The sequence below is a fragment of the Hyperoodon ampullatus genome (assembly GCF_949752795.1).
Source record: "Hyperoodon ampullatus genome assembly, chromosome: 15".
Lineage (NCBI taxonomy): Eukaryota > Metazoa > Chordata > Mammalia > Artiodactyla > Ziphiidae > Hyperoodon > Hyperoodon ampullatus.
The window spans coordinates 80,856,523-80,882,814 of NC_136928.1; the positions used below are offsets into that span (position 1 = coordinate 80,856,523).

Consider the following 26,292-nt stretch of genomic DNA (forward strand, 5'->3'; position numbering starts at 1 on the left):
CAGTAGTTGTGGCTCACGGGCCTAGTTGCTCCGTGGCATGTGGGATCTTTCCCATACCAGGGCTCGAACCCGTGTCCCCTGCATTAGCAGGCAGATTCTCAACCACTGCGCCACCAGGGAAGCCCTGTTGTGTATCTTTTGACCCTTTAAAAATTGGTGGTTTGTTGATGTGCAGGGATTCCTTATATAATCTAGATACTGGTTCAACAGATATCACTCATAATCATCTTCCAGTGTGCTACTCATCTGTATCTTTGTTTGAACAGAAACCCTTAATTATGATGTAGTCAAATATGTTTGTTAATATTGAACTTTTAGAATGTTGTTTGTTTTATGCCAAACCCCCGTTCCTCCAGTAATATTAATAATGAGAGTAATTATGTTATGTTGAAGAACAAAGGAATTTTTAATTAAAACTATAGTATGTAGAATTTATAATTTTGTTATGTTGTTAATGTGAATAGTGTTATTGCAAGTTTCATGTTCATCACTTCGTTTGCCTTTGATTATTATTATGGTCTTAGAGCCATTAGAAATGTTCATAGTTTCATTCTTATTCATCTATATATCTATAGAAGGGATTGGCAAACTAGAGCACAGGGCCAAATCTGGCCTGTGGCTTGGTTTTGTATAGTTTCTGTGCTAAAAATGTTTTTTCCGTTTTTAAAAAATTGTTTTTAGAAAGAAGATATGCAATAGAGACCCTGTGTGTCTCATAGAGCCTAAAATATTTACTATCTGGCTCTTTATACAAAAAGTTTGCCAACCCTTTATCTGTAATAAAGACAGAGATGCTCGAATTATTTTTTAGCTCTTCTGGCTTCACGTAAAACATTATTCCATGGATAAAAGCAAAGTAAAATACAACTATAAAATTATAACCTTATATAAGTACTAAAATTATTACTATCACTAATAAGAGTAATGCTGTTTCATTAAATTCTGCCATTGATAGATTGCAGATTACACAGTTTTCTGGGTGTTGTTATTCTTTTTCTCCCTGAAATAAATATCTGGGTGTGAGTGAAAGTCACAATTAGTATATTTACATCTAGATTATCTCAGTGACAGTCAAGGAGTACTGCTATTTAAAATTACCTGCATTGATCAGACAAGTTGACTTCCCTCTATGCCTGTCATTATGCATTTCATAGCAACCTTTACCTCCTTTTAAGGCACAATTTTACATTAGTATTTTAACTTACTGAAAATAGTATAAGATTTTATCCATTAATATTCTAGTGTATACCATTGGATTAGATTGAAGCTATAAATTTTTAAAAGCTAACAGGTAAAATGTTAGTGTTCTTAACCCTTCTACAAGTGACATCAATTTTTAAAATACAGGCATTTCTACTCATGTTTCTGAAAAGCCCTATTTTCTGCAAAATTATACATTTAAAAGGACAGGTTTATGGGAGCAATAGGGACAGACCATTCAAAAGCTATGCAGCTTTGTAACCAGAGCCCAAATGAAAATAATAATTGGTATCCAAGGAGATGATTGGAATAACAGGCAGCTTTGCACCTGTGTGTGCCGCAAAGTGCAAATGGAAATGGAGTTCTGAAGCAACTGGGCTGTCTTCTAGATAGAGCACAAGAAACAGGACCTTCCACTAGCCAGCAGTCTTACGAGGCAGGGAGGGGACACGCCTCTCTGAGAAAGTAGCCCCTGGTGCAAGTGCTCATTTTTAATTGTTAAAATGGACTGAATACGCTCCGGACTATGTAGTAGTCAAGCTGAAGCTTTCACTGCTTCTGATAATTAAGAATTTCACTTACAGTTTTTCTTTTCCACCCTCACAGGAGGCATTTTTTTCTTTTCTTTTTATAACTTAAAAAAAATTAATTTATTTTTAGCTGCGTTGGGTCTTTGTTGCTGCGTGGGCTTTCTCTAGTTGCAGTGAGCAGGGGCTACTCTTCTTTGTGGTGCGCAGGCTTCCCACTGCAGTGGCTTCTCTTGTTGCGGAGCACGGGCTCTAGGCGCACAGGCTTCAGTAGTTGTGGCTCGCGGGCTCTAGAGCGCGGGCTCTAGAGCGCAGGCTCAGTAGTTGTGGCACACGGGCTTAGTTGCTCCGCAGCATGTGGGATCTTCCCAGACCGTGGCTCGAACCCATGTCTCCTGCATTGACAGGCAGATTCTTAACCACTGCGCCACCAGGGAAGTCCCAACAGCAGGCATTTTGAATAGTTTCTTAGACCAACTCCAAGATTTGTGATTGACCCATTTTGTGTTTTCAGTAAATCTCTTGACTTATGATATTTTGTCAGTTACAAAACACTCATGTATTTAGCAAACACACATTATCTGATCCATTTAAGATAAAGTACTTTTGAAGAAGCTTTTGAAAATGCATACCTGTTTATGTTGCTCTCCAGCTTGAAACCCTTTAGTAGTTTTCTGTCACCTACTGAAAAAAGTTCAAACTCCTTAGCTAGTCATCTGAAGCCTCTTATGGTGATATGATCCCTGCCTACTTTTTCACCCTCATTCTGTATCATTTGACCTCTTGTACCTTGTGGTTCAGAGGTCTTAAATTACATACAGTTCTTTTTATACTGTGGTATGTTAAGATTCCTGGCCTTCATATATGCTGTTGAATATACTCTGCTTGGCAAATTCCTACTCACACATTGAAACTCAGTCCAGAGTTTGCTTACCTTGTGAAGGCTTTTTAAGTTGGCTTCTATGTCTTTCCCCAAATGTACCCTATAGGGAGCATTTCTTTTCTTTATTTCTTTTTTCTTCCCTCCCTCCCTCCCTCCCTTCCTTCCACCTGTTGAACACTTATCTTATATTTTCTCTGTCCCAGGCCTGGAATCAAACACTTCTCCAAGAAGCTCTAATTCCTTTTATTTAAGAATGGTATTTAAAAATCAGTATTCGGTTGCTGGATGTACTCATTGCTCCTGGAGTGTCATTATTTCTAGGCTCTGTCAGTGGATGTGTGTATATTGTATATACTGTGTCTACTAACTCACATGCACACACATGTTCATATTTAATTCTGTACCTGTCTGTATATAAATCGTATTAAAAATTATGAGTTCATATGATACTTTTGATTCTAGTCCTACACCACAGGGTTCATTCTAGTCTTCCTCCTTTCTGTTTTGTGATTACTTCTTTGGATTGTGAGAAAACTGGCTCTCATTATCTACACTACAACTGTTTTCCAAAGTAACCTAGGTCAGTTCTTTTCCTCTCTACCCTCTTTGGTGTGGTTATGTTATTAATTTATGAAACAAGTCCATTTCTTTTTTCTTCTTTTTTTTTTTTTTTACTTTTATTTGCATTTATTTTTTGCAGCATTTATTCCTAGGCCATAAGTTTTTGTTTCTTCAATTTCTTCTGGGATATGTTTTTCTTCTGGGCAACCTCCTCTTCTGGTTTAGGAACACTCCGTTCTTTTTCAGTAAGGATCATCTCAATGTGGCAGGGAGAGCTCATGTATGGGTTGATCCACCCATGAGCTCTGTAAGTCCTGCGCCACATCTTGGGGGCTTTATTCACCTGGATATGCTCAATGACCAGAGAATCTACATTTAAGCCTTTAAGTTCACCATTACTCTCTGCATTTTTTGAGCATGTACAGTAAAAATTCAGCACTCTTTTTGGGCCACCGACCCTGCGTCCAGCCCCAATGTTTGGCCTGGGCACACCTACCAACTCCACCATTGTAACGACGGAATGGCACACATTGCTTCTTTAAAGTGATGTCCTTCAGATACTTGGTGGCTTTTCGGATATGCATACCCTTAATGGCCTGGGCCGTTTCACGGGTGTTCTTAAAGTGAACACGAAGATTTGAACCTCTCGACTTGCATGATTTTGTGGGGTTTTCTGGGTCAAGTGAATAGCGAACCATTTTTAGAGGTCACCTCAGGCCACTTACCGGAAAAGCCAGGTCCATTTCTTACTGTTTGTATTCCATTTAGAGTTGTCCCACATCTGGTTGATTTTGTTTATTTGTTTTTTGGATATGTGAGGCATTCCTCTGGCTTAAGAGTCAGAACTATACAAATTGCATGCTCAGAGAAGGATCACTCCCTCCTTATCCCACCATCCCATTCCTGTACTTGCTTCTTTCTACCCTTTTCCCACTCACCCCCTGTAGGTAAACCAATCTCTTTAGTTTGTGATTTAGCCTTCCTGTATTTCTGTATTTTATCCTTCCTGTATTTCCTACATTTGTCATAAATGTAGATTTTATATTTATATAATTTGAGAACTTCCCCATGAGATAGTTTTTAAATATCTTTCCCAAATGTTTATTTAAAAAAAATTTTAACTCTCAATAGGTGGTTGCCAAAGATGGTGGTTAGAATATTAATTTTCCAAAAACAGAGTACCAGTGACACAGTTTACCTAGTAAAAATTCTTTACTCCTACCAAAGTATTTATTCTACAAGTAATCGGTTATTCAAACTGATCTCCATCTTACCTTTCCCAGCTTCATCAGTGTGAAACTTTACATTTAGCTGATTTGGACTTCACTGCATTTCTTGAACCTGTTTTATATAAAGTCATTCTTGTTCCTTTGTTTTTGCTCTTTTTTCTGTCTAAGCTACCATACCAACCCTCTCTCCTCTGAAGTCTAACTTGTCCGCCAATTCTTTTTTGTATCTTATCCTTTGCTCTCCTTCTTCTGAACCTTTGAATGCTAAATAATTTTTCTTTTAGTGGCACTTTTGTGTCTGGCCAGGTTTTAGCTCTTAAGTCTCACAAGATTCATTTTTTTGAAGTGTAATTTACATGGATACATGTGAAATAAAGAGATTTTATTTACCCTAGTAAGTCTCTATGAATTTTTCCTTCAGTAGAAGTCTAAAATGTAGGATAGTTAATGATAAAAATTAATTTTATACCCTGCCTTTTGTAGTCAGGCACTGTCATCTTCATTTTTTATCCTAAGTAATAACCCTTACAGAGTATTACCATCATAATTTGCTCAATTATTTCCAAATTTTTTATTTTATTAATTTATATTCAAACTAAAATGACCTCTATTTGCTGAATACTTGGGAAAATAAAATCATTGAGTTATTTCTGCTGATTTGAGGAAAGAAAAGATTGCTTCTAAAATTAATCTCTCATGTTTAACATACATTTTATTGCATTTAAATAAAAACATTTATATAAATCATGTTTATAAAATACATTGAACTTCCTTTTTCCAAGGTGGTCATAATACTTAGTATTTTGGTAGTTGTATAGCTTCCTTATAAGGAACGTAGGTGACACACTTTTTAACCAGGCAGGTAAAGGAAATGAAGGGCATTTAAGTTAATCTGTAAAGTCTTTGCATGTTTGTACATAGCTGGAGGTGAACAGGTACTATTTAGGAGCACACTACTGTATACTGTCGTGATTTAATCTTGCAGCATATATACAAACATACACAAACACATACATGCTGCAAAATACACACACGTAGATAATATCTACAGTGGTTCTTGTCCTTGTCAAAAAACATAAGATAGGGATTATCTTACTACCCACTGAAACTAAACACAGAAAAAGGTGTTTTTAATCATTTTGCCAAATATCTTTGATACCACAGCTCCACATTTCTAAACATGCACCTTGGAGGTGTAGCTTTCAAACTATAAAGATCTTTTGATTTAAACATTTGATCTATTTCCCCCCATTTTTTTTCTTGGTATGATAAGAACTATTTTTTAATACAACCTCCAAAACTGGGGCCTTTGTAATTTTCATTACTGCAGTTTCTTTGGAAATATCAAAGTTTCCTTTCTCTAATGATTCTTTTCTTTTCCCCGGGTCAGGTGCCTTAGGACCACATTTTGTATTTCTCTTGTAACTCCTTCATGGTGTAAGAAAAAGAAACAAAAGATGTTGATTTGCATGGAATTCTCATGGAGTTAACCACCTTTTTCTTCTTTCATTGATGAAGCCTCCTGTATTTTAGAGTTGGAAAATTATCCCTGATCTCCCATAATCCAGACATTTTTATGCATTTCATAATGCATTTATCCCCTGTCCTCCCAAAGCCATGTCAGCAATGAAGGTCTCTTGATAGCCATGTGTAGTCACTGTATATGTAATAATTAATGAATTAGTTGTGCTTGTGTGTGTGTGTTTACAGACATTTTATACACATTTTTTTTCTCTCTCTCTGCACTTTACCCAGACAGGCATGGTGCATTGTGATACAGCAGTTGGAACACCTGATTATATATCACCTGAGGTTCTGAAATCACAAGGGGGTGATGGTTACTATGGGCGAGAATGTGATTGGTGGTCTGTGGGTGTTTTCCTTTTTGAGATGCTGGTGGGTAAGTAAATTGTTCTTTTTTCAAAACCCATCTCATAACACTTTAGTTCTAAGTCAAGAATGTGAGACTATAAAAAAATGAATTACTTGTGTTCTAGGGAAAAAGTAGTATTTCTGAAAACTGAATTAGTAGTGTCTGATATGACGGATTATTGATTGGAAAATCAAAACCAAGCCTCATTCTGCCACAGTAATTGAGTAGAATATGAAAGGAATTGAAAGTCTACTTCTAGGAAGTATTCCTCCAATAGACCTTTTGTATTAAGAAAACACTAGAACAAGAAGCAAGTTTATAGTTGCAGTGGGCCTTCATTCTAAGATTTTCTTAATCAGGAGTATTTGTTGTAAATATTTTAACTATAAGGCTGTTATTCTAATAATAATAAGGAACCGAAAGTACTCTTAGTTTATGTAATTGTTATGTAATTAATTTTTGTACACTGCGTTTCTTATATTTATTACTTGTATATATATTTGGTTTGTAGTTCTAGTCAAATAAATCATAAATATAGTTATTGACCATTTGACTATCAAGATAAATATATTTTATAATAATATTTCAATCTCAGAAAACTCAGAGGCAAATTAAATAATTTCTTTTACTTTGACCAGATCAAAATTTGAAAGGCTCAAGTATTTCAAAACTTTTCTTTATATCATAGATTTCATTTTTAAGATTTCCTATTCCTAAGTACTAGAGTCACAAAAATATTTTCTGGCCAAGGAAGCCAGTGGCTGACTCCCCTGGTTTCAGGTTGAGGGAGATATAGCAAAATTCTACTTTAAGAGTCAAATGTGTTATGGCTAATAGCATTATATGAAATGACTTTAGAATTGAAAATATAGTTTTAGAAGTTGGGGAATTTATTTTCTAGAAGATGACTAAAAGAAATAAGTAGTGGAAATCTGTAAAATCTGTATAGTAACTGAGTATGTTTATTGCTAAAAAAAATCAGTACAAATTTAAATAACGATTAGTCATGGAACTTTTTTGTGGTTAAAGTGCCTTCTCTTGATGACCATATGTGTATGTGTAGCACTGATCTTGCTATGCGTAGTCTCATGTCCTTCTGTGACCTACTTTGTTTTGGGCCTTTGTCTTTGCAGTGGGTCTCTTTGTACACACTATATGTTCTCAGGTAGCTATCTATTCTCTCCACCTCTAGGCCCTATCTGATGATTCATTAGGTGTGTCTTGTAATCTTTTGAAAGTAGAATATATTCCATCATTTGCCTAGACTCTCCCAGGGGGTTAAAAAATAATATACTTTGGAGGAAGTCACCTGGGTTTGAAGAGACCATTTAAATTCCTGCTGCTGTTTTCAGCTCTGAGAGCTGAATTTAATGAGTGTGAATGGCACTGATTTGCAGTATCCTGAGCCTACTCTGGTGCTTGCTCATCAGGTTGGTTGACTGGACTTCATTTAAAGGAGTCTACTGCAGTTAAAAGTTGCACTAGAAAAATCTTGAATTCAAAACTCTCCTCTGCCACCCTTGGAGAACAAAAGCTAACTACCTGAACACTCCTTTTTGGCTGATTTGGGAAAGTCTGATCTGTACTAAGGTGACTTGTGGTTGAGGCATACCGGCAGGGCCTTTAAATCCTGTGGCTTTAGATGAATACTGGCCAAGATGATGCCGTGAGCATTTTCTGTCTTTACACTTGCTTCAGTGCCTGTTTATCACAGTCAGCAGTCAGCAGGAATACTGCATTAGGAGGCTGTTTCTGCCGTTTTCAACTCTAGCTGTGTGTTGTCTTAGGCAGATCACATGTCATCTGTCTGGGCCTGGCTTCCTCATATGTAAAATAATAAGGCTCATCTAACTCTTAGAGCTGCACTGTCCAGTCTGTCATGATGAAAGTGGTTTATGTCTGCACTGTTTAGTACGGTAGGCACCTGCCATATCGAGCACTTGAAATATGGCTAGTGTGTCTAGGGAACTGAACTTTTCATTTTATTTAATTGTAATTAATTTAACTTTAAAGTGCCAATTGTAGCTAGTGACTGTTGTATAACATAAAAGGTTGATTTAGCTTAAGCACTAACTGATCTGACCCCACCTAGTAATCTTTTAAATTATCCAGTAAATTGTTTTTTTTCCCCGTTATGTATTTAAAAACCCAACAGATTCTACAGTTAGTATTGATTTTATTTTGCTCTTAAAAGTTCATGGTTCATTGGTATGATTATAATTTAAGTATATTCTTGGTTGTGCGCCTGTTTGTTTTGACTGAGATTCCTGGCCCATAGACCTTTGTGTTCTTCCATGCATGTGACAGATTTAAACTTAACATATTTAAATATTAGGTGAAAATGTTTAATTTGCATTCTCTGTTACACTCTTTTTTCTTGGAACTTTAGGGGATACTCCATTTTATGCAGATTCACTGGTAGGAACATATAGCAAAATTATGGATCATAAAAACTCACTATGTTTCCCTGAAGATGCAGAAATTTCTAAACATGCGAAGAATCTCATCTGTGCCTTCTTAACAGATAGGTAATGTACATTGAATTTCTTCACAGAGAATCCTTTTAACTTCTGGATTTGTAGAAATGAAAGCATACCTAACTCTTATTTACATATAAAATCAATCTTTTTATCCAAATTGCATTTAATTCTGGTTTAGCCTTTTCCTACTGCTAAGCCTGGTGTTGGGTTACCCTCGTCATTTTGTATGTGCAGCCTAATGGTAATCTAACTCTAATCTTAACCCTCATGTCTAAAAAGGAAAAAAACAGAACTTGGTAAAATAATGCATTTGAGAGAAATAAAACTTCTGTATTATTCATATTTTATCCTCTAAGGTGATTAAGCCGTACTGCTCTTGATTGTACAACTTTTGAGAAGAGAACATTTTTGTGCAGATAAATACTCAAAAGTTAATAATCTTAAAAACTATCTGTGTTTGATTTGGGAGTGCCTCCTTCCCAACCGTTTTTAATTTGCATTTGAATATGAGCAAGTCCATCCTGGAAATTCTATATTTCTTGAAACAAACTAGATGAACATTGTTGTGAAAACCTGCCTTAAAAAGAGAAGCTAGAAAGCTATTTGAAGTTTCTTCCTTGCCCTCTCTATTCTGTTCTTTTCTGGTTTACCATTTTATATTTGTAATAGGAGTCATCCTATTAAAGGACTAACACATATAAGTGGGTGCTTCCACCTCAGTCCAGACTTACCTCACTAGCTTTATGATTTTAGGAAAATTATTTTACTTGTTGGGGAAATAATTTTACTCATCCTTAAAATGATGGGATCAGATTAGATGATAACTAAGAACATTTCTTGCCCTAAGATGCTATGATTCCTCAGCACACCTTATTATTGCCTGTTAGCCAGTTGCTGTTACAACCAGTACTGCAGTGACTATCCTTATACATTTATCTTTGCATACTTTTTGTAGGATAAAATCTTAAAGGTGGAATTCTAGGAGATACATTTTAAAATTGACCTACTTGAGTTACAAATTTGACCCCCAGAGAAGTCACATCAGGGTATATTTCCATTATTAATAATTGTTTCCCTCATTCTTGTCCAACTAAGTATTATGAATTATTTCTTTTCCATACAAAGCAAGAAAATTATATTTTCCCTCATTAGACAGCTTAATCATTTTTATATGTTTCTCAATCATTTGTACAATAAAACTTTGATTGTTAATTACATGATTAATGAATAATACATGGTGATAAACTCAAGATAATGTTTGATTTGAGGACTAGATGGAGTTGATGGGAATGACCATAATTTGTGCTGAAGGGTAAAATATGAAACAGGATACAGCATATGCTAATGAAGGGAGTACCATTCATGAAATATTTGCCTTAGCAATTTATGGGTGTGTGTGGTTGCAGTCTAAGGAATGATTGTAGGTGGAGAAAAGATAGTTTGAAAAGAATTTAATGCCATCAGTGTGGCTAAGAGCACTTCCTTCTAAACTTTACAGGTTTTCTTGTTTATATTAAACGTAGCTCCAGGGACACATAAAAAATGTTTTTTTATTTCCATATAGTCTTCACTGAAGACTCAACAGGTCAAAGAATGAAATCATTAGTAACATTTTTTTGTATTCAGAATGATAATTTTAATATAAATGTAATATATATTTATATTTAACAATTTATATTTAATATAGATGTAGATATATCCAGAGTAAACATGGATAGCTTCAAACATAATATGTGAGTTCTTTTTAAGAAAGGAGGAGGATTTTTTAAAATAACGTTTATTAGAAAGGTTTTAAAAAACTCTTCTATGCCAAAAGTTAATTCTCCATCCATTTTACCCCCTAAAGTTGGTCACGTGGTTTTGGCACATGCAGATGATTTTTTTCATTGAAAATATCGTACTTTCATTTGACACAAAACAGGTGGAAACATATTTCCCTTTCCATGGCGTTTACTATCTAGAGCAATCATATACTGTAAAATTAGATTGCTTATTTTTGAGCAACATTTAAGCTGAAGCTTTTAATAAAGATATCTTAAACTAATTTCTGATCCTTACTTTGATCCTTGTTGAGATAAAAGTTAATATTTTTGTATTTATATAATGTTACTCTTTATAATACAATTTTTAACTGCATTGTTTAGGGAGGTACGACTTGGAAGAAATGGGGTAGAAGAAATCAAACAACATCCTTTCTTTAAGAATGATCAGTGGAATTGGGATAACATAAGAGAGAGTAAGTCAATAAATTTAAATATTTCCATTTCATCACCTTTTAAATCTCATAAATTGATTCCTCTTCTGAATTAACAAGCATGTCTGTACACTTAATGCTAACTAATTTTTAAATTGAGAGGTTTCATTTCAATTTGTTCTGAAGCAGTATTTATAAATAAATGAATATTACCTCAGTATCTTAGCAAACTAATATGTCTTTATTTCCCAGTGCTTTTATGATAAACATAGGTTTCTTAATTTGTCAAGCTAAGTTTTATGGATCTCAGTAATTTTCAGAATTGGAGAAATACAATTCTTTAATTCAGATGTTTGAATTAATAAATCAGTAATTAGTTACTTATGGAGACCATACTCTGGTAAGTACTAGGGTAAGCATAGTAATTCAGTTAAACTTCATGTATATTTAATATTAATTCATTTGAAGAGTAAGAAATATTTCTACTTAAAGAATGTAGAAAACCGGAGACTAAAGAACGTATATGCAAGTTATTGCTGCTTGTAATTTTAATACCTAGAATAATATCCTGCTTTCCTTGTTTGATTGATTTATCTATATTTAAAACCAATCTAATATAATAATAAAACACATAAAGTTTCAATTCTTTGAAATGATAAAATCTGATACTAAAATATTCTATAGTAAATCATAATAATATAGTATTGTTAATGAATCAAATATCAATATGTAATATGTTAATATTTATATAACATATTATTAATAATATATAATTACTAATATAAAACAAAACAGGGGTCATTTATATAATTTTAAATCAGATATATTATTATTAAATAATTTGTTTCTTTTCTTTTAATAGCGGCAGCTCCTGTGGTACCCGAACTCAGCAGTGACATAGACAGCAGCAATTTTGATGACATTGAAGATGATAAAGGAGATGTAGAAACCTTCCCAATTCCTAAAGCTTTTGTGGGAAATCAGCTGCCTTTTATAGGATTTACCTACTATAGAGAAAATTTGTATGTGATTTGTTTGTTACATTTTTATTGTTTTCAGCATCTAGCTATAAAGAGTTGTCTTACTTGGAGACTGAATTATAGAAGATAAAGTGCTAATTTGTTTTTTTTCTTTTTTTAAGATGTTGGGGGTAGGAGTTTATTAATTAATTTATTTATTTTTGCTGTGTTGGGTCTTCGTTTCTGTGTGAGGGCTTCCCCTAGTTGTGGCAAGCGGGGACCACTCCTCATCGCGGTGCGCAGGCCTCTCACTATCGCAGCCTCTCCTGTTGCGGAGCACAAGCTCCAGACGCGCAGGCTCGGTAGTTGTGGCTCACGGGCCTAGCCGCTCTGCGGCATGTGGGGTCCTCCCAGACCAGGGCTCGAACCCGTGTCCCCTTCATTGGCAGGCAGATTCTCAACTACTGCGCCACTAGGGAAGCCCCGCTAATTTGTTTTAAACTGAGTTTTTTCATAGAATATTATATGATATTCATTTACAAATGAATGTAAGGCAATGTTCTGTGTTCTTTGGGGAATATAGAGTAAGATCAAACACCTGCTTTTGAAGGAGCTTGTCAACTAATAAGGGATATAGGAGAATTATATAGCCATAATGAAGGGTAGAATGTGATATTTGCCTTAAGAAAGGTACCAAAAAGATATGAGATGGTTCAGAAGAAGAATAAAAGTCACATCTCTTTGGGACGAGGGTAGGGGAAAGTCAGGTAAGACCTCAGGGAAGAGGTAGCATCTTAGCCAAGTCTAAAGTTAAGAAAGGGTTTTGAGTGGCTGAGATGTAAGGAGGTTAGGTGAGTATAGTGGGGAGGTGAATAGTGGAAGCAAAAGTTTGGAATGTAAGCATACTTTGGGAGCAGAGTATAGTCCAGTAGGATTCAAACATAGGGTGTATATATAGCACTGTATCATGACCACTGGAGGATTTAATGGGACTGTGGTTTTCTTGCCTGTAATCCCTCCATGTAGTGCAGAGCCTGGCACAAGATCATTCAGTACATATTGGTCAGCTGGAGTGAGTATTGGGTATAAAATTAGAAAATAGCATGGAGTTGGAGTTTAGGGGAAGCATAATGCAACCGATGATTGTTGTGTGCTGTGCTAAGGGACTTTTGACTTTGACAGGCAGTGAAGAGCCACTGAAAACTGTTAAATAGTTGAATGAAGTGTTAAAGATGTTTGAGAAACATGTATTTGAGAAATTTTTGGTATTTCCATGTGTGTAATGGTTGGGGTGATCAACCATTACGGTTTCCCCAGGACTGAGGGGCTTCCTGAGATATGGTGTGGGACTTTCATGCTAAAACCAGGAAAATCCCAGGCAAAACAGGATGAGTTGTTCATCCTTCTAAGGACAGTGTTCTGAAAACTAATGTAATGCTGACTAAATTGAGGATATCAGTGCCAGGAGAAACCCAAGCATGTTTATACACAGTGAGGAAGGACCCAGTTAAGCGAGAAATTGACAGTTAAATAGAAGTGATGATTTGTGTATTAAGACCTGGAGATCAAGAGATGTTTTATTTATTTATTTATTTATCTGTCTATCTATCTATCTATCTATCTATCTATTTATTTATTTATGGCTGTGTTGGGTTTTCGTTTCTGCGTTAGGGCTTCCTCCGGTTGTGGCAAGTGGGGGCCGCTCTTCATTGCGGTGTGCGGGCCTCTCACTATTGTGGCCTCTCTTGTTGCGGAGCACAGGCTCCAGACGCGCAGGCTCGGTAGTTGTGGCTCACGGGCCTAGTTGCTCCGCGGCATGTGGGGTCCTCCCAGACCAGGGCTCGAACCCGTGTCCCCTGCATTGGCAGGCGGATTCTCAACCACTGCGCCACCAGGGAAGCCCAAGAGATGTTATTTTTGAAAAGGAGGAGAGCTGTCTCTTTCCAGAAGATTTCTGAAAAAGAAGAATAAGATAGTTACAGGAACTCAAAATGAGATGAATAGGGAGAAAAGTGTAGTTCTATTTAGTGACTCCAGTCTCAACGATGTTAAAGACTAGAATATCCACTTAAGAGTGAGAGGCAAGAAATATTTATCATTTTAAATGATTGAAAATGTTATATATCTCTAGAGGGGAAAATATTACTTCATTTTAAATATGTTGAAGTGAAAAAAAAGAGAATCTGTGGTTGGAATTTAATTCTGAGAATAACTTGGTATTAGAAAATGAGTTAAAATGACATGCAAAAGAACTTATTTCCTGCCTTTCCTTCTAGGTTATTAAGTGACTCTCCATCTTGTAAAGAAAATGATTTGATACAATCAAGGAAAAACGAAGTATGTATAAATTTTGACTACTCTATACGTGTTCAGATATTTTAGTAATATCCCTGTATTTTAAAGTTCACTTGATGCTACTTTTAGATGGCATTCCTTCTTGCAATCCAGTTCAGCATAACATTGAAGTGATTCATTTATTTGACAAGTATCACTGTGTGAGATCCAATGGCCAGTGAAAAGATGACTTATACACGGCTTTAGGCTTAGTTTTAGTAGCAAAAGTGATAGAATAGGTTTACAAACAGCTGTATTTTCTACCAGTTAGAAAATTTTATGATCTTAGTACTATAAAAGAGTACAGATAATAAGCTATAAGGATATAGAAATAGTAGATAATTTAAATTTTGACTATTTAGCAATGAATTCATATAAAGGATAATTTTATCAAAACGTTACAATATTTTGTGACCTCTGTACAAAGCTAAATAATGAACACACATACACATAAATGAGGATGCTAAACATTTTTCTCTTCAAAACCTAAAAAAATTAGTTAGGTAATTTTGGTATGATTTGTGTTTTAGGAATTTTACAAAGCATAACAAGCATTTTAATGTTTTTGTTTTGTTTTAAATAGGAGAGTCAAGAGGTATGTTGATGTCAAATATGTTGAAAAACAGGAAAATCTCATCACTCTAGCGATGTTTTGTTATAATCATATTCCACCTAGCATTTGGAGTACTACACCTACCCAAGAGAGAAGTTCTCAACCTTTTTTCTACCAAGTATTCTTTTTATTGCTCCTATGGATCTGTTGTTTAAAATATATATTATGTAATTTTCTTGTTTTTATTTATTAAGGATATATAAGTAGCAGCAAGAACTTTTGATTAGCATGTGATAACTAGTGTGATCAAATTATACTAATATAGTAGCAGCCAAAAGCTGTTAAACTTGACTAGTTCATTGGCCTGTATTTTCTTACTAGGGAAGTATACAGTCTTGCTTAAGGTATATAAAATATTTAAGAAATCATGGAGAACCTGATCACTAGAAAGAATAGTGGAAAGAACATTGGCCATGGAATCTAATAGATCAGGATCTTTTGGGGCACTGCCACTTATTAGCTGTGCTGTCTTGGCCCAGCTGTTCACCTTTTTTGGATTTCAGTTTCTTTCTTGAATAGATATAATACTACCCATCTTTTTAGGGGTTTTGTTAGGATTAATGAGACAATATCTGTAAAGTGCCTGCCACTGTACCTAAAACACAAAAGGAACTTGAAAAGTTAAATCCTTTATAAAGGCAGTAAGGCTCCCAAAGTGCAATATTTAATACTTTCTGTAATTTTAGTTTGTTTAAAGCCCGACATATCTGACCTTATGGCAAGATGACTTGTAATTAATTAGTTGTCATTTATCCAAAAGAGTTATTGTTGACAACTTTTCACAGTATTGTGCCTGGCACAGTGTAGGAAGATATAAAGAAGAGCTTTTATATATCTTTTTTTGAGGGAAAATTGGTATGTAACATTACATAAGTTTCAGGTATACAACATTATGATTCTCCTTCTGTAATCATTGCAAAGTGATCATTATCAAAAGTCTAGTAATCATCCATCACCATACACTTGACCCCATTCACTCATTTCATCCAGCCCTAACCACCTTTTCCTCTGGTAATGACCATTCTGCTCCCTGTCTTTGAGTTTGTCTTTGTTTTATTTTCTTTCCTTTTCTGTGTGTGTGTGTCTGTTTCCGCATGAGTGATACCATATGGTTTTTGTCTTTCACTTTCTGACTTATTTCTAGTACCCTCAAGGTTCATCCATGTTGCAAATGGCAAGATTTCACTTTTTTTTATGGCTGAGTAGTAGTTTCCACTGTGTATATATACCACATCTTCTTTATTCATTCATCCACCAGTGGATATTCAGGTTGTTTCCATAACTTGGGTGCATATATCTTTTTGAATTAGTGTTTTCATATTCTTCAGATAAATACTCAGAAGTGGAATAGCTGGATTGTATGGTAGTTCTATCCTTATCTTTTGAAGAATCTCCATACTGTTCTCCATAGTGGCTGTACCAATTTACATCCCCACCAACACTGCACCAGGGTTCCCTTTTCTCCACATGCTCTCCAATATTTGTTATTTTTGTCTTTTTGATGATAGCCATTCTGACAGGTGTGAGGTGATATCTCATTATGGTTTTCATTTGCATTTCCCTAATAATTAGCTATGTTGAACATCTTTTCATAGGTCTCTTGGCTATCTGCATGTCTTCTTTGGAAAAATGGGAAGAGCTTTTATTATTTTTAAGAAAAGTAATATATTTTTGAGAGTGTTCAGTCAAATATTCCAAATACTTGTTTCAGATGTAGACCTTTTATCTTTATAAGCACAAATGGTGACAGTATTTTCGAATAAATAACCTACAAAAGAATGATGGAGGGTATCAAAGGATATCCGTTGTTCATAATGAATGAGAAACTTGGTGTCATAGAAGAATTCTGCCAAGATTGGAGCTTTTTATTCTTATGTTTACATAGTGTGTTCATACATACATGTGTACTGTAATAGAAAGCAAGAGATGGAGGATTTTTTCTCTCTGTCAATAAAAATCACATTAAGAATGTACAAAAACTGTACCTATATTAAGTTGAAAGAAAAGAGAAGATTATCATTGTTTTCTTTAAGCCTCTCATCTTTTAAATATGATCAGACTTTATAATTATAGTTTCTTATTTTCTGACAGATTCAGAAAAAACTATACACATTAGAAGAACACCTTAGCAGTGAGATACAAGCCAAAGAGGAACTAGAGCAGAAGTGCAAGTATGTTTTGTAGATAATTGTTATATTTTAAAATGTAAGTTTAAACATTTTACTAAAAAAGAAGAGCTACAAAGTAATTATATGATAATTTTATAATTTATGGTAAATGTCTTTATTGTAAACTAGGAGAGAATTATTTACTGTTGCCTTTGAAATTCTTTAGATCTGTTAATACTCGCCTAGAGAAAGTAGCAAAGGAGCTAGAAGAAGAGGTAAAGTCACTCTGTGCTTTTATTAACATTTTTGTTCATAAAAAGTTTTGATGCCTGACTTATCTACAGAGTTTAGTACCATATTAATACATATCTTGTTATATAGTAAAATCTACCTTGTAGTATTGGTGGACAGGACTCTCAGATTATAGGGTAACCATGATAATAGGCTTCATTTTGTTATGTTTTTGCAAATGAGTTAATTTAGTATGTGTAGATATTTCAAGTAAAAAGAAAATTGCACTCGTATTACTTACATGGCTTAAAAATAGAAATTGACAATTGTTTCTTTTTTTATTCAGACCCATAGTTTGTATTAAGTAAAGATGGTTCAGTGGTGATGGAATGTTACAGAAATTTTGACTTTCAGTAGTAAACAAAACACTTATGGTCTTGATTATTTAAGAATAGTGTGCTATTTAAAAAATATGGAAAACATTGTAGTTTTAACAAAAGGGCAGTTAATACCTTTTTTAAAGGTCTTTTTTATTTGCTTGATGTAACTGAAATATTTTTTGTTTTCGTTTGGTTTTTATACATACTTTCCTTTGATAATAACTTCAAGCATTATTTCAGATTACCTTAAGGAAAAATGTGGAATCAGCATTAAGACAATTAGAAAGAGAAAAGGCACTTCTTCAGCACAAAAATGCAGAATATCAGCGGAAAGCTGATCAAGAAGCAGACAAGAAGCGAAATTTGGAGAATGATGGTTTGTGGTGTAGAATATTAAATACTAAGAGAAAATGTTTGTGTGTATGTGTGTGTTGTGTTGAAGCTTACAGCTAAAATGCTTTTTATCACAGTTAACAGTTTAAAAGATCAACTTGAAGATTTGAAAAAAAGAAATCAGAACTCTCAAATATCCACTGAGAAAGTGAATCAACTCCAGAGACAAGTAGGTTGATCCCAATTTATAAGGATATTGAATTTTATTTATGACTATCTGTTAATATTTGTTTAATTGGCAGTGTTACGAAAAGGAAATCATTAGGAAGATATTTTTAGGTTTTTGTTTATTTTGAATAGTTTGTAATGGGGTAATAAATTGAAGGTATTTTCATCATATATACCTGTGTTTATTTGTTTGTTGTTTGTTTGGTTTTGAATGGAATAACAGCTGGATGAAACCAATACTTTGCTGCGAACAGAATCTGATACTGCAGCCCGGTTAAGGAAAACCCAGGCAGAAAGTTCAAAACAGATTCAACAGCTGGAATCTAACAATAGAGATCTGCAAGATAAAAATTGCCTGCTGGAGACTGCCAAGTTAAAACTTGAAAAGGAATTTATCAATCTTCAGTCAGTTCTAGAATCTGAAAGGAGGGACCGAACCCATGGATCAGAGATTATTAATGATTTACAAGGTATTAAAGTAGATATTGTACTTGAGTTCATCTTAATGATTTGTGTTTTGGAAATAACCTTAGATGATGGATAATGTGCTAGAATAGTACATGTCTGGATATACTATTCTGTTATGTAAGGTTAGCATATTAGAAATACATTGTTACAAAATTTTATGAATGAAAGATTTACTTTCAAATAGTATGAAGTATTTTAAGTAACAAACCACTTCTAAAGGTGGTAGATTGGATTCCAGTCGAATTAACTCTAAAGCACTACACCAACAATTATAAAAGTTCTGCTCCTAATATATAACAACTTTAAGGAATGAGGTGAATTCCAAATTTTTTACTCTAAGTTTAATATATATACTATATGAGTTTATTGTTTTTAAAAATGTTTCAATTTTAGGTAGAATATCTGGCCTAGAAGAAGATTTAAAGAATGGCAAAATCTTATTAGCAAAAGTAGAGATCGAGAAGAGACAACTACAGGAGAGATTTACTGATTTGGAAAAGGTAAAACATGTTAAGTTTTACGTTTGTGTAAATAAATGACTAGACAGTTTCATGTTGAAAAACATTTTAAAATAAGGAAAATTAGTAACTGAAATATTTCCAACACTCATGTACTTTCTTATATTCACACTTGGTTATGTAGATTAGGGATGTGTATTTTAAGGCTTACCATAACACTATACAAGCAGCCCTTAGATGTTAGATGCTTATGAAGGGAGAGTCTCTCTTGGGGTGTGTAATGAGGATGCTTCTTCCTGGGCATCCAAGGAAAATGTAAATTTTGACTTACAATATATCTTTTTTTTTTTTTAATTTATTTCATTTATTTATTTTTGGCTGCATTGGGTCTTTGTTGCTGCGTGCGGGGGGCTACTCTTCGTTGTGGTGAGCAGGCTTCTCATTGCAGTGGCTTCTCTTGTTGTGAAGCACTGGCTCTAGGCGCGTGGGCTTCAGTAGTCGTGGCTCATGGGCTCTAGAGCACAGGCTCAGTAGTTGTGGCTCGTGGGCTTAGTTGCTCCGCGGCATGTGGGATCTTCCTAGACCAGGGATCGAACCCGTGTCCCCTGCATTGGCAGGTGGATTCTTAACCACTGCGCCACCAGGGAAGCCCATCTTACAATATGTCTTTAAAATGACATAAAGTTATTGTGACTTTTCATTTAGAAGTTTACCAAAAAGTACTATAAGCCAGGGATAATTTTTAGGCTCTGTGCAGTTAATATTTTATTTTCATTCACTTATATATTCATTCATTTAAGTATTTAATGTATCATATGTGGTAGAAATATCAGGATGCAGTTCTTCCCCTTAACAATCTCACAGTCTAATGGGTAATTTCTAAAGTAATAATAAAGTACACAGATAATTCTAATGCATTGTGGTAAGTAGAATGATAGAGGTATGGGCAGGGTATATTGGGTGCACAGAATGAATCGCTCATCTGACAGGGCAGGATTGGTTGACAGGGTAAAGTTGGGGAGGACTGCTTGAGCATAAGGCACAGAGGATAGAAAATAAAGAAGTCATAGTCAGTTTATTTAAGTGCAAACCATTCAGTATTTCTGGAGTAAAGAGCAGGGGTCAACAAATTCTAATCTTTTAAGGGAAAGACAGTAAATACTTTAGACTTTGCAGGCCATATGGTCTCTGCTGCAGTAAAGGGAATGGGCATGGCTATGATCTAATGAAATTTTACAAAAATAGACGTCAGGCTAAAACTGGCCTGAAAACCTAATGTTAAAGTGTGAAGAATTCACTGGCCTGAGTGAGGCTACAGAGCCAGGCATGAGCGAGACCATGCAAGACGTTGAATACTCTATTAACAACACTTAGTTGCTCTAAGTAATGGACTAGCCACTGAAGGGCTTTTAAGTTGGATGATTTTGTTAGAGGAACATTTAAGATAGCTCATTATGTACCATGTGGAAGCTAGGTTTGAGGAGGACACGACGATGTAGGTAGATTAGTCAGAGGCTTTTTCAGTAACCTAGATAATGGAGACTTAACTAGTACAGTAGTTCAAAGGATGGAAAATAAGGATGAATCTGAGAAATATTTGGAGGAGGAATATTTGGGAACACTTACTGATTGATTAGATATGGCATGTGAATAGTACTCAAGAACGAGTTCTGGGTTCCTAGTTTGTGACGAAATCTGTAGTGGTACCATTAATTAATAAAGAATAAAGGAAAAATAGCTGTTTTAGAGGGGACAGTGATAAATCCATTTTAGTCCTAAGTTGAGGTGCCTGTGAGACAGCCAAATTAGGATGTCTACAAAGAAGTAAGCTATGGTAGTAGCAGCTAGAAATATTTGAGAGTCATCGATATAGAAGTAACTCAAACCATGTGACTGGAAGAGCCCATCTGCAAAGAGATTGCTGAGAGCATTGGTTTTTCAGAGCAGAGTAAATTACTCTGTTGGTGGATGGTGTAGTTTGAAAAAAATCATTTTTATATTTGAAAAACAAAAGAAATACCTATATTTACGATATAAATCGTAGAAAACAAAGAATTAGAAAATCTTTTGAGGATATATCGAAAATAGACTGACTTCTATTAAAGATTCTCAACTTAAAGCAAGTCTCCTAGGTGGAAAATAAGGGTGAATAGTAGAGGATCCTGAGATTTCTTTTTTTTTGTTTTTATGTTTTTTTTTTAGATATAGCAAAGGGAAACATTAGGTATGTTTTAAAAGTTTGAGAAGTAATAATATAGGAAGAGGAGAAGCATTATGGCTAAAGAACACTACTCCAGAGAACGCCCAACATTTAAGGGGCAGCTGGGAGAAAACTTCACATGCAACAGAAAAGATGAGAGCAGGATGGGGAGAGCCAAGTGAGTTCAGTGTCAGGTATGTCAAGGAAATAGTTTCAAGGGCGACAGTGAGTTCAAATGAAATAAAGACTATAAATGTCTGTTGAATTTGATACTGAGATACCATTTGTCACTTTATTGAGCTCAAGCAATCTCACTGAAGATCTCAAAACAGTAGAGTGGAGATGGGTACAGAGGGAAGTGAACAGGCAGAGTGCATAGATTACTTTTACAAGATGTTTGAAGATCGGAGGGAACATGTTGAACATTATTAGTAAGCCTGTAAAAAAAAAAGACTGTACGTTTTTGAAATTGCAAGCCAGTCTTTTTTGTTGATAGCTGCCATTTAAAATCTTTAATAGGAGAAGAACAACATGGAAATAGATATGACATACCAACTAAAAGTTATACAGCAGAGCTTAGAACAAGAAGAGGCTGAACATAAGGCTACAAAAGCACGGCTGGCAGATAAAAATAAGATTTATGAATCCATTGAAGAAGCTAAATCAGAAGCCATGAAAGGTACGCATTTTCATAAGAGGGTTTTCAGCAACATTTTATGGAATTGATTCTGTATTCAACTCTGATTTTGAAAAATATTTTAAAAAGTATTAGGAAAGCTTTACATATATGTTTTTCCTTGAAGGCAGCAGCCATTTCTAAGGTGGTAAGCCCCCAACACAGAATTATTCAACCAAATTTCTAGATCAGAGAGAAATTAATAGTTCAGTGCTGTCAACAGTGACAGGCATACAGAGTGCAAAGCTGTAGATACATCTATTCAGATTTGGGGGATATGCTCTTTTTATAATATTTAGTTTGACATTTCACCAGCTTGTGTTACAAAAATCTTGAGAGTTTATAGAATATAAGTTCACTGAATATTTGAAATCTGGCATGATTAAGATACTAGCTAGATTTGGTCAAAGTCACACAATACTAATGAGTATAGGGTATGATAACAAAGTGAACTTTTCCACAAACCAAGCCCGTATCTTGGAATGAATTGTCTTTTAGATAATTTCTTGTTTTCCAAACTGACTGTTCATATATGATGGATTTCAAATTCCAAAGGAAATCAATACAGTATTCTTGTCAAAGATTTATAAAACTCTTAAATAGAAATTTCACTTCATGTTAAAGCATAACATTTATTAGTAACTTAGCAAAAAATGGCCTTTAAATTACTGAATGTAATTAAAATTGGAGATTTTTTTAAAACAGTTTAGTTTAAGGCATTGATTCTAGATGATATAAGATGAAATGAGTGCTTTATTTAGAAATATCTAACAAGAAAGTTAGTGGGCCATGTTTCCCTGTCCATGGCCTAAAAAGACACAAAGTTTAATTTCTTTTTATTTATTTATTTATTTATTTATTTATTTTGCGGTACGCGGGCCTCTCATTGTTGTGGCCTCTCTTGCGGAGCACAGGCTCCGGACGCGCAGGCTCAGCGGCCATGGCTCACGGACCCAGCCGCTCCGCGGCATGCGGGATCCTCCCGGACCAGGGCACGAACCCGCGTCCCCTGCACCGTCAGGCGGACTCTCAACCACTGCGCCACCAGGGAAGCCCCTTAATTTCTTTTGAGGTCATAATTTAGATACAATAAAATGCAAACATTTTTCACATTTGTAATACATACATATAATCACTACCCAAAACAAGATACAGAATCTTTATTTTCCTCACCTTAGTGAGTTCACTCATGCCTCTTTCTATTCTCTGTGCCCACATTAGGGTGATTAGTTTTTAAAATGAGTACATTTGTTTATAGATTATTCTCTGAAGTGTTGAAAATAAACCAATTTAGCATATAACTCATTTTTTTAAATTCCTTTTTACAGCTGTAACATAAGATACAGGTGACTTTAATATTTTGTATGAATACACAAAACTTAAATTTTATAGATGGTACATCTGGTATAAAGCCTTTGGTCTTTCCAGTGCATGTCACTGCATTGCATTCTTTGTTTAAGAATATGGCTTAGCAATGAATTACTACTTAAGTGAGTTTCTCTAGTTACTTATCCTTTTTGTGCCTTGTTTCCTGTAAAGGGACAATTACTGAATTAGGTTGTTGTGAAAACCAAGTATAATGATACCTGAAAAGTGCTTAGAAATGCTAGCTATTTTTAGTAGTATGTGAAAAATGGTTTCATTTTTCTACACTTTTGAAGACAGTTCATTAAAAACTGAAAATTCGTAAGGTTTAATTTTTCCCCAATATAACTTTGTAATAAATGATAATTAGAAGTTGAACATTAGGTATGAAGGAGCAGAAGAATCTACTGAATTTGAACAGATTTTCTAATCAGTACATCAGTAATCCTTTACATGGAATAACTTGCAGTTACTATGACATCACTTGATTAGACATACACTTTGTCTGCTCTTCACTTTGAGACTGAAAAAAGGTCTTTAGAAGTCTTCACTGATTAATAAAAGAAATTAAAGGTTTGTTGCAAATCATTTAGAAAATATAGGAAAATAAAAAGAAGTAAAGATTAACCAGAATGCTACTAAATCAGGATGATATTTTGTATATTTTCTCAGTTTTCTCTACTTTTTTGGTTTTTTTCCTTTTAAAAAAATATTGTGAACATTTTCTTAGGTCATTGAAAATTCTCCTGTGTGAGCACTTATCAAGTGCTTGCCATATGCCAGGCAGCATTTAAGTACTACACATATGTTAATGCAAAATCTTTGCAAAATCCCTACGGGTGTAGGTGCTATTGTTACCATTCTAGAGATAAGGAAACTGAGCCTCAGAGAGGTTAATTAAGTTGGCTAGTCAAATAATTAGGAAGTGTCAGAACCAGGATTTAAACTCAGGAAGTTTGGTTCTAGAGTCCTGTCCTCTGCCAACTCCCTAAAACATAATTTTCATCCTCTGCATAGTAATATGCTAATATAGAAAGAGCCATTGAGGTCATAGGATCTACCTCTATAATGATTAGGATCTTGCTTAATGTTTTTAGGCAAGAAGAGTAACACTGAGAAGCACAGAGTAGCAGAAAAATAAATCTTTATTTAAAAAGATGTACATGTCTTTTAGAAACATAAGTAAAGGCAGAATTATTTTGCTTTCATTAAAATGGATGTAATATTGTGGAGTGTGGTAGAATTTTATACCCTGCAAATGAAACACCTAATTTTCAAGCATGAAATTGTTGACATTTCAATTATATTAAGAGGAGAGATGAAAATATTAAATTGGAAATTTAAAAAATTATGAAGGCAGCATCATTTACTGTAATTTTTATTAGCACTGTGTCATGTATTTGATATGCTTCTTTTGTTTGATTCATGATTATGTCCATTTTTGTGGCAATAGAAATGGAGAAAAAGCTCTTGGAGGAAAGAACTTTAAAACAGAAAGTAGAGAACTTGTTGCTGGAGGCTGAGAAAAGATGCTCTATATTAGACTGTGACCTCAAACAGTCACAGCAGAAAATAAACGAACTCCTCAAACAGAAAGATGTGCTAAATGAGGATGTAAGTGTGAAGTTTACCAATAAATAATAGTAATCTATTTAATGAATTAATAGTAAACTAGGTTTATTTATAAAGGTTCAGTGATGGTTTTATAATTAAAATTTTTTTCTTGTAAAATAATATTCCATAATCTTTCAATTTTACCAAATTTGGATGATATACTAAATGAATCATGATTAAAACATTTTTAAAGACCACATTTTATTTTAAAAATATGTCATTATGGAAAATCCAAGAAATATTTTATTTTGAAGTGAATTAACTGTTTAAGGGGAAAAGTCTGTTTTACATCATCATATTTACTGCCAGCTTCATTGATAAGAAAGTCAAAATAATTTACTTACATATTAATAACTCTATTTTTTAGGTTAGAAACTTGACATTAAAAATAGAGCAGGAAACTCAGAAGCGCTGCCTTACACAAAATGACTTGAAGATGCAAACACAGCAAGTTAACACACTAAAAATGTCAGAAAAGCAGTTGAAACAAGAGAATAATCATCTCCTAGAAATGAAAATGAGCTTGGAAAAACAGAATGCTGAACTTCGAAAGTAAGTTAATTGTTTGAGACAAAATTTATTAATATGCACAACTATCCACATGTAAATTATCTTAATTTTGATTTATCTGGGGATTTTCTTTTGACCCTTTTATTTTCTTGACCACATTTTCTCTTTCTTTCTGTTTTAAGTAATATGTTAAGTGCCACTGTTGACCTTCAAAAAGATTTTATTTTCTTCCCTGACAGTTTTTTTACTACTGCCACCTTATGATATCGTATATAGAGTGTTGGTGTTGAAGAAGAAGAAAATGTCTGGGATTTGTACTTCATGCTCTTAGGAGTTTTCCTCAGGACTGTCCTTCAAGCATAAGTGCTTTTTGTTTGTTTCTTTAGTTTCTGGGACTTGGAAATGTTTGACTGTTAAGCAAACACCATATAAATTTTTAAATCATTTTTTAGCATACACTCTAGTGCTATATTTAATTTACTTAGAAAACAGAAAACATTGGGAAAATACTTTTAAAGTGTACAGTAATATACTGTTAAAATTTACCCCATTCAGTCATTAGTAGTATAATTAGTTCTTGCCAATCATGACCAAAGGTCATATTGGATTCCAGTTATTTGATAGGAGGCAGAGTGAAAAGAAAATAAGCTTTGGAGCCAGACAGATCAAGGTGTGAATCCCATTTCCACTACCTACTAGCTGATCAACTTTGGGCAAAATATTTTAACCTCTCCGAACCTCTCCGTCACACCTACAAAAGGGGGGCAGTAATAGCTTCCTTGTTAGGGATCTTGTAAAGCAGGGGTCCCCAACCCCCAGGCCACGGACTGGTACGGGTCTGTAGCCTGTTAGGAACCGGGCTGCACAG

The 26,292-nt window shown here is 34.5% G+C and overlaps 1 protein-coding gene and 1 pseudogene across 2 annotated transcripts in view; one reads left to right on the forward strand and one right to left on the reverse strand.

The window, feature by feature from the left end:
- The window catches only part of ROCK2 (Rho associated coiled-coil containing protein kinase 2), a gene marked incomplete at both ends in the record, with an annotated part of 136,588 nt that overhangs the window by 85,230 nt on the left and 25,066 nt on the right, over window positions 1-26,292 (forward strand). Inside the window, 15 exons of the mRNA XM_079721538.1 lie at window positions 6,156-6,300; window positions 8,663-8,801; window positions 10,898-10,989; window positions 11,810-11,969; window positions 14,183-14,243; window positions 14,824-14,835; window positions 16,945-17,024; window positions 17,188-17,236; window positions 17,813-17,948; window positions 18,043-18,134; window positions 18,357-18,603; window positions 18,995-19,101; window positions 21,779-21,938; window positions 24,754-24,914; window positions 25,282-25,466. Of these exons, the coding sequence (XP_079577664.1) occupies window positions 6,156-6,300; window positions 8,663-8,801; window positions 10,898-10,989; window positions 11,810-11,969; window positions 14,183-14,243; window positions 14,824-14,835; window positions 16,945-17,024; window positions 17,188-17,236; window positions 17,813-17,948; window positions 18,043-18,134; window positions 18,357-18,603; window positions 18,995-19,101; window positions 21,779-21,938; window positions 24,754-24,914; window positions 25,282-25,466 (1,826 nt within the window). The remainder of the gene's footprint in view (window positions 1-6,155; window positions 6,301-8,662; window positions 8,802-10,897; window positions 10,990-11,809; window positions 11,970-14,182; window positions 14,244-14,823; window positions 14,836-16,944; window positions 17,025-17,187; window positions 17,237-17,812; window positions 17,949-18,042; window positions 18,135-18,356; window positions 18,604-18,994; window positions 19,102-21,778; window positions 21,939-24,753; window positions 24,915-25,281; window positions 25,467-26,292) is intronic.
- On the reverse strand, window positions 3,320-3,869 carry LOC307064637 (large ribosomal subunit protein uL22-like; annotated as a pseudogene). Its single transcript has one exon. The product of its transcript is annotated as a large ribosomal subunit protein uL22-like (transcript).